Source organism: Tachypleus tridentatus, chromosome 7 (assembly GCF_004210375.1).
Source record: "Tachypleus tridentatus isolate NWPU-2018 chromosome 7, ASM421037v1, whole genome shotgun sequence".
NCBI classification, from domain to species: Eukaryota; Metazoa; Arthropoda; class Merostomata; order Xiphosura; family Limulidae; genus Tachypleus; species Tachypleus tridentatus.
Window position 1 is genome coordinate 153,260,386 of NC_134831.1, and position 12,164 is coordinate 153,272,549.

Consider the following 12,164-nt stretch of genomic DNA (forward strand, 5'->3'; position numbering starts at 1 on the left):
AAACAAAAAACTGTAAGATTATAAATAGTATTTTTATACTTTATATGAAAATCACCGTATCTTGTAGGTGAAATTAAATAACAATTTGTTTATTAGAAATAATAGAAAAAATAAAAATTAAAATATTTCATGTTTCTGAAACTACATACTTTTACGTATAATTTATTTAACTTGTATTTTTTACTATTCCTGGACCACTTCTGTTTCTGCAACATTAGGCTTCTTCTTTCTCATCTGCCTGATTCTTGTTTCCCTGATTTTAGTCATTCTGCATCTCTTTTTTTAGATTCTCATTTCTGGTATTGCTCTTGCTTTTTTTTTAGGAGGTGAGGAGACTTTTGGCATTGATCTTTCCCTAATCCATTTTGCTACGTTTCTTTACTTACCCTCTTTACACCTAAAGTCTGAGGCACTGTACCATGCCTCAGAATATTTTATGGGTGATTCTCATTCCCTTTACTTTTTCACATTGACTATTTTCCTTTTATTCTTCCTACTCACTCACCTCCATGTTACTGGATATTGTTGTGTAGGGATACTCTCCAAAGTTTGACTTCTTTCTTCCATTCTATGATCTCTTCTCATAGCCCTTTCTTTACCATGAAGTTTGGAGTATTTTTAATTTGAATGAATCACAGGCTAAGGTTGCTTATCGTCAGTTCGTACTCTTGTAAGTTGTTTCCACATTGTCCCCAACCTTACCCTCTACTTTTGTACCTCTATTTCTTGCTTAGTTCCCTGATTTTGTTTCCTAACTGTCTCTTCTCCCAGCCTCAGTCCCATTCAGCTCTTTGTTGATATTTTAATTGTAGTGGCTTCTTTGGATGCAAAACTGTCACAGTTTGAGTTCCTGTGGTTAGACTTTTTAATCTACACAGGCATTTTCTACTTTTTACTCAAATACTTTCAATTTCCCTTACCCTTCTCCTTTCAGCCATTTTCTTGTTTTCTTTTCTCCTGCTTCTATGGCCCTGCATGGCCAGGTGGTTAAGGCACTCAACTTATAATCCAAGGGTTGCAGGTTCAATTCTCTTTTGCACCAAACATGCTTTCCCTTTCAGCTGTGGCAGCATTATAATGTGACTGTCAATCCCACTATTTGTTGGTAAAAGAGTAGTCTAAAAGTTGGCAGTGGGTGGTGATGACTAGCTGGCTTCCCTCTACTCTTACACTGCTAAATTAGGGACTACTGGTGCAGTTAGCCCTCGTGGAGCTTCGCATGAAATTCAAAACAAACAAACAAACCTTCCACTTCTATCTATGTCCAATGTCTCTTTAAATGTGGGTTTGTCACTATTTGCATCAATTCTTTATTCCTAATAAATATCTTATTCACTGAGGGTATATTTTTCAACTCATTCTCAGCTTGGGGCAACCTTCTCCCATCTTCTTGTGACTTTGGTGTCTTTAGGATTCTTGGCTGTCCTACTCATTCTTTGTGTAAGGTTTCATGTTTAGGTACTTCTTGTTCCTTCAGGTTATATGCATATACACCTCCTCACTTGATCTTTGCATGACCACTGGGGACACCTCATGGGTTTTTTAAAGTTGATTATTCTCCAGTTTCTACTTCCATTCTACTGCTTGTATGTATGGCTGGACCAATCTTCATCTATGCTTTTCCTGCTTGTTGTGGAGTGTTTTTGAATATATATTTTACATCTGGTACATGGACTTGGGACTCTTTCCATATCCACATAGTTGATTTCCACTGTTGAGCAATGTTGTCATTATCACTCCTAGTAGATCATTTTGTTATGTTCCATTCCACTAACTGTTGAATTTTTCCTATATTGACTATGATGGAGTAATCTGATCCAGAATCTCTTGTTTGTAAAATCAGAATTTTTTTTTTTTTCATGCACCAATTCTCAACAGATTGGTTTATTCACCTGCCATGTACTGGGGACCATGATTTGGTTGTGGACCATCTCTCTTGACAGAACTATGTCCTGTGCAGTATGTACCTCCTCCTTCACTGGATTTTGTCCTTTCATCTTGTTTGGCATAATCCAGTTCTTTGCTTATTAATCTAGACTTTACCATTTAGTAGTCCATTACCATTCTGGGCATTATGCTATATGGCCCTTCTGTCAACATGGGATGTATGTGTGTGGCTTTTAACGTTGGTCTCTCTGTCACCACTTTACTTCTAATCATTCTCCCATCAGACGTCTCACAAAGTGTTTCCTTTCCTGTTGCCTCTATGTTTTTTAGCTCTTTCCTTATCTATACACGCACTTGCTCTGTTCCTTTGCTCAACTGGGACATCAGTATCATTCTGCATGCTCTTAGCTACACCCATTCAAGCTATTGGAAACCTGCAACTTGTACTGCCTTCTCTTCAGACATATTCTTTTTTTTGAGATCATAATTGTTCTCCTCTTTATGCTTGTGGTTCATCTTGTACTCTTTCCATTGTCCTCTTAATTTTCTTTCTGTTGTTTGGTGTTTCTTTAGAATTCAGTCATTTGGGAAAGAGATCTTTACATTTGTCATTCCTCCCATCCTTGTATTTCACTCTTCTATGATTGTTAGGATCAAGACAAACTTTCTGACCTGTTTGTGTGATTTTCTGCTACTTAGCTTGTAACTTTCACTTTTTGGGTTTCCATCTTCTTCCTGGGACAAATCTCCTTCTGCCTTTGTTTATATGGCCTGTCACCTTATTTATTTGGTCTTTTCCTCTCTAGAGATTGTTTCACACAAATGGTCTACATTTCATCCTATCAGATTTTTAATCTGTCTTATTCTCTTATCACTTGTATGTTATTCCTGCTGGACAAGTTCATTCATGCTGGTTTGTGGACTTCTTCGTATAACTTTATCACCCTCTTTCTTTGCCATCTGTCTGTCTTGTCTCCCAAGGGCCATTGCCTGCCTTTGTTATCTTCCTTACAATATACACACCATATTAAGATGAGTGTGAACATTTCCCTTTGGCTTATTACACTTTCTTCCAGGATCCTGCCAAGTGGCTGATGGTGCTTTCCAGGGGATACTTATTTTCTAAAATTACTTATTAAGCCAGGATAATGTAAAATATTCATTCCATCTACCTTTTTAAATGTATGTTAATAGATATTACACTTAGTTTATCATTTATTACCAGGTTAAAGCTTTTTATTGTTATTGAAATGTTTTACAACACAATTTTTGTTTATGGTTTTCTTTCTAAGTTGGATGTATTAAATAGTGAAAAATATTAAGTGAATACCTTTTTTATTGTTAATAATCTTCTATTTTGGGTTAGGTTTTACCCATGACTGAAATGGCAGTCATAGGTATGGAAAATGAACACTGTGATCATATTAAGCCCAAAAAGGCAAAAAAGAGGAAAACTAAAGAAAAGGATGGTGAAGAACCAAGAGAGCCAAAACCCCAAAAGCTAAAGAAATCAAAAACTTCAAAAGAAAAACCACCCAAGCCTCCAGAACAGTCTAAACTGAAGAAAGAATCAAATAAGGCAAAAGCTAAAAAGCAAATAGAAGTAGAAGAATTAAAAGAAGAAATTCAAGAGGGATCAGTTGAGGAGAGAGAAGTGAAACCCAAAGCAGTTCAGTCCAAAGAAAAGAACAAACTGTTACCCAAGAAAAAACTACCAAAGTAAGTTTTGTAATAATTGTATTAAAATATGTAGAATGTACAGGTTTCAGTATTTAACATTTATTCATTTACTAAGACCATTATTCTGCTCATTAGACAGCATAATTATTAGAGCTAGGTAGCTAGTAGAATGAATGTACCAATTGATTAATCATCTGCAGACTTATTAATGATAGTTTGATGTTTTCTCTAAACGATTTTCCAAAACATACATACATCCTATCACACAACAGATATCACTCAAGCATCAGGGTATCTTTCTTTGCTCATCTAAACATTGGTCTGATTTTTTCTCATGTGCTCTATTCTTTTATATCCCACTTAATTGACTTGGAGATACTTGTCTCATGATACTCTCCACCAATGTCAAAGTGCTCAGTCTGTTGCCAGCGGTGTCAGTTACTTTTGTATGTTTTTGGGATTTGTGGGAGCTTGGCTTCAAGAATTGTTGTATGCATGGTAAACCTTAACCAAGCATTTGTGAGTACTATTGGTTCTTGAGTGAGGATTAGTCATTCACTTCACAACTTCACCATTGTTATCCAACCAACCTGTAGTGTTTCTATCTCTCCAAATCTATAGTTTTAGGACTGTTAGAATTTGGTTGATTTGGATGTAAAAAGATAGTTGTGCCAATTATTCCAGGACTTTATCCCTGTTAGTTTCTTGGGCTCCAGAAGACAGGAGATTTGTGTCTGTACCATTTCTTATTATCAGTCTTTTACTTCCTCCTTGTGGGGTTCCTTTTACCAACTCTTCATTCATCCCTCCAGTACTAAAGATATTTTTTTCTACATCCTTGCCAGATGAATTTACCAACTAGTTTGGATAGTTTTTTTTTAGGAGCTGGATAGTTGTCAGCTTTTTCACGTCCCCTCACACCATACAAGATATCTAACTTATTCTCTGGCAGCTTGTTTCCATTGACAACTAGAAGAGATTTTCCAGTCATACACTTTTCACCCACTGTCTCCACCACCTGGCTGTCTTGTTTCCAGAGGATTCCAGCTTCTACCCTTTGCCGTCCTTCAATTCACCCTACACCTTTCAACATATGAGTGTACTTCTCTTTTATTGCTACTTTAAAATCTCATTACTTAGCTAGTGGTTTCTCCCAGGGTATACTTACCCAAAATCTGCATTGAGCCAGGACAGTGGAAAATGCTTATACTATATGCCGTGACTCTTTATATTTCCATTGTGAAGTAGCATATTCTGCAATATCATTGTAAGTTTTCTTGTAGTGTTTCTACATCACATTACAAGTCTGGTCCAGATTGTACTGATTTAATGATTTATCATGGAAAAGTTATCTTTGTCCACTTCTTTGGCTATTGCTTATCAGCTTTTAAATACAGGATTTTGTGGTTGCCTATTACATTGTATTCAGTAAAAGATTTTTACTAGACTGAGAGACTGAAATTGGTCATTTTTGTTTGATGAAAATAAATGTTACTTTGTGATATTTATTATTAATCAGACAAAAAAAGTTATTAGTGAGATTATAAGTGGATACAGGTTAAGAAAAGTTGGAAACATTTAAGTCTTGAAATCAACATTGTGTTTCATATGAACAATATTGAAGCAATAATACATATGGTGATGATAGTGAACAGAATATAAAGAACTACATTTAGATTTAGGATATCCAACGTGTTTTGATATTTGAGGTGTTGTGTCACTCTGTAAAGAGATAATAAATTTAACAGAACTTTTCATCTCACTTGTTAGAGGTAAAGGAGAATAAGGTTATCAGTGGTATACATTAATCATTATTTTGTTCAAAGTAGTATTCTTGTACAAAGTGAGAGTTGTTCTTTTGAATAAGCAAAATGGCTATTTTATATATTTCATTGTTTAGGAAAGGTTTATTTATCATTGCATATTAGGTTCAAAAATAAATAATTTACTTACAGTAACATTGCTTGAAAATATTAAAGCAGTTGGTAGGATTGTTTTCAAACTTTTTTCATGAAACATTATTACACTGCACTGTAATGCAACATTATTGAAGTAGAAAATATGTTACATGCATTCTAGCAAGTCAAAAGCTAAGTTACTTTCAGGTTTTTTTATTCTTATCAGTTCTTTTTATAAATATGCATTATTTTTTCCCATTCTTATGGCATTTATGTTCCATATAACATGGATTTTAGGCTAAACTCAATGTATCTAATACACATTTGCCTTAATTAACAATCAATTAAAATGTAGTAGGAAATTAGTAATTGTAGCTGATCTATAAGAACCATGTCAAATCCACTTCTTGATGATGTTTAATACTCTTTTTTTTTTTTTTTTTTTTAGAAATTTTGTTCATTAACATACACTATACATTATATATACTACATGGCCAAAAGTATGTGGACACCCCTTCTAATTAGTGCATTTGGCTATTTCAGCCACACCCATTGCTAACAGGTGCATAAAATCAAGCATACAGCCATGCAAACTTCATACACAAACATTGGTAGTAAAATGGGTGTACTGAAGAGCTCAGTAACTTTCAATGTAGCACTGTCATAGGATGCCACCTTTCCAACAAATCAGTTCATCAAATTTCTTCCCTGCTAGAGCTGCCCTGGTAAACTGTAAGTGCTGTTATTGTGAAGTGGAAACATCTAGGAGCAACAAGAGCTCAGCCACGGAGCGATAGGCCACACAAGCTCTCAGAACAGGACAACTGAGTACTGAAACACATAGCACTTATAAATTGTCTGTCCACAGTTGCAACACTCACTACCAAGTTCCAAACTGCCTTTGAAAGCAATGTCAGCATAAGAACTGTTCATCAGGAACTTCATGAAATGGGTTTCCATGGCCCAGCAGCTGCACACAAGCCTAAGATCACCATGCACAATGCCAAGCGTTGACTGGAATTGTGCAAAACACGCTGCCATTGGACTCTGGCGCAGTGGAAACCCGTTCTCTGGAGTGGTGAATCATGCTTCACTATCTGGTAGTCTGATGAATGAATCTGGGTTTGCCAGGAAAATGCTACCTGTCTGAATGCATAGTGCCAACTGTAAAGCTTTGTGGAGGAGGAATAATAGTCAGGGGCTGTTTTTTCATGGTTTACACTAAGCTTTTTAGTTCCAGTAAAGGGAAAACTTAATGCTACAGCATACAATGACATTCTAGAGAATTGTGTGCTTCCAACTTTGTGGCAACAGTTTGTGGAAGGCCCTTTTTTGTTTCAGCATCATAATGCTCCCATGCACAAAGCAAGGTCTATGAAGACATGGTTTCCTGAGGTTGATGTGGAAGAACTTGACTGGCCTGCACAGAGCTCAGACCACAACCCCATCAGACACCTTTGGGATGAACTGAAACACCGATGCGAGCCAGGCCTTCTTGCCTGACATCAGTGCCTGACCTCACACTAATGCTCTTGTGGCTTAAGAGAAGCGAATCCCCACATCCATGTTCCAAAATCTAGTGAAAAGCCTTCCCAGAAGAGTGGAGGCTGTTATAGCAGCAAAGAGGGAACCAACTCCATATTAATGCCCATGGTTTTGGAATGAGATGTTCAACAGGCACATATGGGTGTGATGGTCAGGTGTTCGCATACTTTTGGATATGTAGTGTATGTCAGTTGTGTATTTTTTATACAAACTACTGAAATTAAAATGAATAGAAAAACAGTTTTCAACCAAACTGAATAAATAACATAAATATGGTAACATGTCCAAGTTAATATTTCACTGTAATGTATAGCCATTATTAAACTTCTAAACTCTTCTAAGTTGCAGTAAATGACAACTACTTTTTTGAATTCTATAATTGTATATATTATATTATGTGAATATTAATTTCAAGATAAAATAAGCTTTGATTTCCACAGTTTTTGTAAACAATTTTGTATTTATAGGTATTTCACCACCTGCACAACACTGTACATTTAGAAAATGTCACAGTTGAATTGTTCCACAGGGTAAATGAAAGATTACACCCACTTGCAAATGCAAATATTTGGTCACCTATAAGAATTTTGAAAGTAACAAAGAATAAGTCTGCAAGCTAAACTGTTTCTTTTAACTAAAAAACCTTATTACATTAGTGAGAGACACAGTGAGATAAGTGCTACTACACTTACTGGTTGTATGTTGGTGATTGCACGTTTTACTTAAGTTAAACATTTGGATATCATTATTAGTGATTGATACCTTGTGAAATGGTTTCTCAATAAAATTGAACAAACATTACTATAAAAAAAAGTTTCAAATTCTCTTTTAGGAAAACACAAACATGAAATCAATACAAAAAATACTGGAAAGCAACATAAAATAAATTAAGGCTCAGTTGCAAAAATTAACATAATAACAATAGAATGAAAATACAACTATCTTTTAATATATATTTATTACCTAAATTTATATATTAATAAAACATTTAGATTTAGAAATAGATTTAGAAAAGATGTATAGAACTGGCAAAAAAGTAAAATCAGTATATGAAACAAGAGCTGAAGTATAAGTAAAAATATTTATAAATAGTAATTTGTATCAAACACTTTTTTTCATAATAATCCAAATACAATAAGAACACTATTTAATGACACAACTCTATATAATAAATCAGCACTAAATACATAAATAGCTAATATTGATGAGACTAAAAATCTGTTTATAGTACATACATGAAGGTAGAAAAAAATTATTGATACCTAACATAAAAATAAAATCTAGTGAATGTTTAAAATGCAACTTATTATATAAATTACATTTACATTTGTCAAGTACGTATGTAAATTTTGAAGACTATAATGTGTGTTGCAAAAGTTTTTAGCTTTTCAGTAAAGGTTTGCGATGTGAAGTTCATTGCAATGTCAATTTTTATCTTGAAGTTGTCATTTTAAGTTAATTCTGATTAAAATTACATGTTATGGATTATTGGTTCATTAATAAACTTTTTCATGACAATAATGGGCAAAAATGCTGCCAATTGATAAACATATCTGATCAGAATATTTGTTGTAGAAAAATGCATAAAGCTTTTAGTGTTGGTGTCTTTTCATTTTTGGTTATGTTACTGCATACATAATTTTCTTTTTTTTCTAGGTTTTATGTAGGCTACATTACAATCACACAAATTAAGTATAAATTTAAAAGTTTTGAGTATTAATGCTTTAAAAAATTTAACTAGTCTCGTGATTATTTGTCCATCAGATAACATGAAAGTTTTAAGAGATTTGTTTGAATTTCTTTTTTTTTCTCTACAAAATTGAGTTAAAAGTAAATTCTGGAAGCTGTCCAAAATGGCTCAGAGTGGGTTTAAGAATATGTGCCATCACAGTTGTTTTTGGGATCTTCTGGGTACTAAAATTCCTGATCAGTAGATATGTTTCAGTCAAAATGATCATTGTATACTTTCACCCATGTGATGGTATTCTCTAAGTGGTTATAACATATGATAAAGAAGAAAATTTATGTATTGTTATTGATTTGTTACATTAATAAAATGATTTATATGAGTAAGTTGCAGTGATATATTTATATTGTTATTTATTGAAAACTGATTAAAATATATATTCATTTGTAATTTATTATGTGATTTAAATACTGGCATTTTTCAGTGCAGTAAAGGATACTGCTCATCAGTCATTTACCCTGTGATCTGTAAGTTGCATGTTAATGACATGTTAGTGCCTGTAACAAATTTATTGAGATACAAATTCAAGAGAGTATAAGGTGTGGTGTAATAAATGTAACAATACAAAATGTAGATAAAGTAAATGAATAATGTATCCAATAATGAAGAATACAATTATACATATAAATTACAACTTAACTACACATTATGGATAATGATTTATTCCAAGGTGATACTTGTCTTCTCTACATAGAATAGCTTGATTCCCTTATATATCTGCCTACAAGATTTGTATACCATCATCCTTGAGCTACTTCCTCCATGGTAAATGTGATTAACCTGAATTGTACAAGTTCATCATATCGTCATCATTTGACAATAGTTCTCCAACCACAGGAGGTTGACACTTCCTCCTTTAGCAATAGTTTCCCTAAAGTACTTGTGCTTGAATTACCTTCTTTCTTTTCCTCAGCATTGTTTAGGCTGGTTATGTTTTGAAATTTTTGATCATTTACTTGAGATTTGTATTTATTTCCTGCTGAGTTATATTTTAATTAATTTAACTTATGGGTCCTTCCTCCTGCAGCCAATCTGTTCAGTAGAGTCATGGTGAGCACACACTGTTTTGAAACATAACACATAACAATGTTATAATATGTCCTGCTCCTGCAGTCAAAACATGTTCATTAAGGTGTAGGTGTGCACACAAATGTATAGTCTTATCACCATTAAACTATAATATACACGTTTACTTACTTAATATTTGTGTGCAAGAGCTTGGCCAGTTATGTTTTTATTCTGCTTTTGTTTCCAACTCTTGGAGCTCATTTGCCTTTTACTCCTCACATTCCAAGCATAAAATATAATTTGATTGATACAAAATGCAAACTCTTACAGGTGAACCTCTGTAGAGCTCGTTCTACCTGGTGTCACACTTCATAAGCTTTCCTTCTTGCACTTTTTGAAAGGATTTCATCCAGGTAAATTTTTACACCAGACCTCCACCATTTCAGTGTGAGATTCTAGCATTTCTGTGTGAAGATGTGAGTTATTGTTTCAGAAGTTAATTTTCTAAAATATGTGTATTTCTGATATATATTCTATTCACCTCTTGACACATTCCTACTCATTCTCCCTATTTCTTATGCACATCTGTTGTCCTGCCCTGTCAAAGAATAATGTTATCACTAGTGCTTAGGGGAAGTTACAGCACATAGGGATTGTGCCTCCCTCTTATAGGTGGAGGGATTTTGTTGCATGATGGCATCATTATGCACAGTGTAAGTGGATATTAAACACCTGAATTTAAGTGAGAGCTACCTCAAGGCTAGTGGCATGCAAATCTCATAGGCAGACACATGAGGAAGTAGCTTTCATTTCTGTATGAGGGGGTGAGTATCTATCAGAAATACATTTTCAGATTAGAAAAATTGTAATTTATGTCACTTGAGTAAATTTTGGGTCATGACACTAATTTAAGCTGAACAAATTTGAATTAATTTGAAAATAATAATAAAAAATTATGAAAGTAATATTATGAGTAGTTGAATAGTGAGAATAATCTAAAACTGATTTTGATTAGTTGGTTATATTACATGAAACAAATTGATATTTATAGGTGATCACTTAATGGATTTATTTATGGAACTCCAATAATTTTTTTTTTATAGATTTGAATGTTTTTCTTATCTTTTTCCTTAGAATCAGTTTTAAAATGTGTTTAATTGTATCAACCTTTGAGTGTGTTAGTTTTATGCACAAGTTTTATTGTTTTTTTATGTATTGATAAGTTCCTGAATGTGATTTTCTACAGTAAATTAAAAATGTTAAAGCTCTAACAATTGTACTTCTAAAAGTAACTAGATTGATTTATAAAAAGTTCTGAAAGGTTTTGTACAGAAGAATTTTGCTTAAACTTTGGTTATTGAATCTCTTGTTTATGCAATATATTTTCTAATTTTACACTTATATTGTTACACTTTTAAGTTTTTAGTTTGTGTTTTGATAACATTTTAGCTACAAAGACTTTGATTATTTTGTACCACATCATGTGCTGAATATTAAAGGTAGGCCTTGAGAAATGTTAAGCAGTCAAGTCTTATGTTAAAAATTTTAGAATATCCAAATAATTATAAAATATACAGATATTTAGAAACAACAAAAAAGTAACCTGTGGTATCCTACAGAGTGGCTTTGAAGTTTTGCAAGAAAAAACGAAAGCGTCTAGGTTCGTCAGACAATTCTGATCTTGAAGTAACCCCACCACCCTCACCTCAGAGGGAGGGAGCTCAGGTAAGTATTAATATGTATATATCTTATTGGTTGTTGAACTTCGAATTAAATTAAGTGAAACAATTTGATATTAGAAACATCATTTACTTGTTTGTAGGATTAAACAGTAGTTTTTTTTAACTCACTCATTGCTCCTTTGTAAAGAACAAAAGAATAAAAATACAATATTTCCTACATTACATATCTGTGCAACCTTAAAATTAGTTTACTAATTAGCAGACAAATATTTGGGAAAAAAAGGAAACTTCATCTAACAATGTTGAAAATGTAAACAAACACTTCTGAAATTAATTGTAATATTTATTTGGAACTTTGTAAAGATTCTGGTCTACATATAATGAACATTATATGGTATTATTAAAGTATGTAGTCAGGGTAAGATGGTTTTTCAAAATGATGTTCATTTTCTGAGTATACGAGTACTTATTGTTTTGTAAGGTTATTAAAAACCACTATAAAATTTTGGTGGTACTTTAAGACAAAAACAATAATAATTTAAAATCTAAAAGATTGGATTTACTTTGATCTGGAAAAGCCACTCTATTTATTGGTTATCTTTTTTAAGTACCTTGTAATATTTGTTCTCTCTCTTAATTTGGTGCAGATAGTCCTCATTTAGCTTTGTGCAAAATTCAAAAACAAAAACAAACTCTCTTAATTTGAAGTGGGTTCCA

The 12,164-nt window shown here is 33.2% G+C and overlaps 1 protein-coding gene and 1 long non-coding RNA gene across 14 annotated transcripts in view; one reads left to right on the forward strand and one right to left on the reverse strand.

The window, feature by feature from the left end:
- LOC143256934 (uncharacterized) overlaps window positions 1-12,164 on the reverse strand; it is a 496,333-nt gene that overhangs the window by 242,019 nt on the left and 242,150 nt on the right. The gene's annotated exons all lie outside the window — the stretch shown is intronic.
- LOC143256929 (chromodomain-helicase-DNA-binding protein 7-like) overlaps window positions 1-12,164 on the forward strand; it is a 183,856-nt gene that overhangs the window by 16,971 nt on the left and 154,721 nt on the right. The window contains 2 exon segments of the mRNA XM_076514817.1: window positions 3,254-3,606; window positions 11,385-11,490. Coding sequence (XP_076370932.1) covers window positions 3,254-3,606; window positions 11,385-11,490 — 459 coding nt within the window.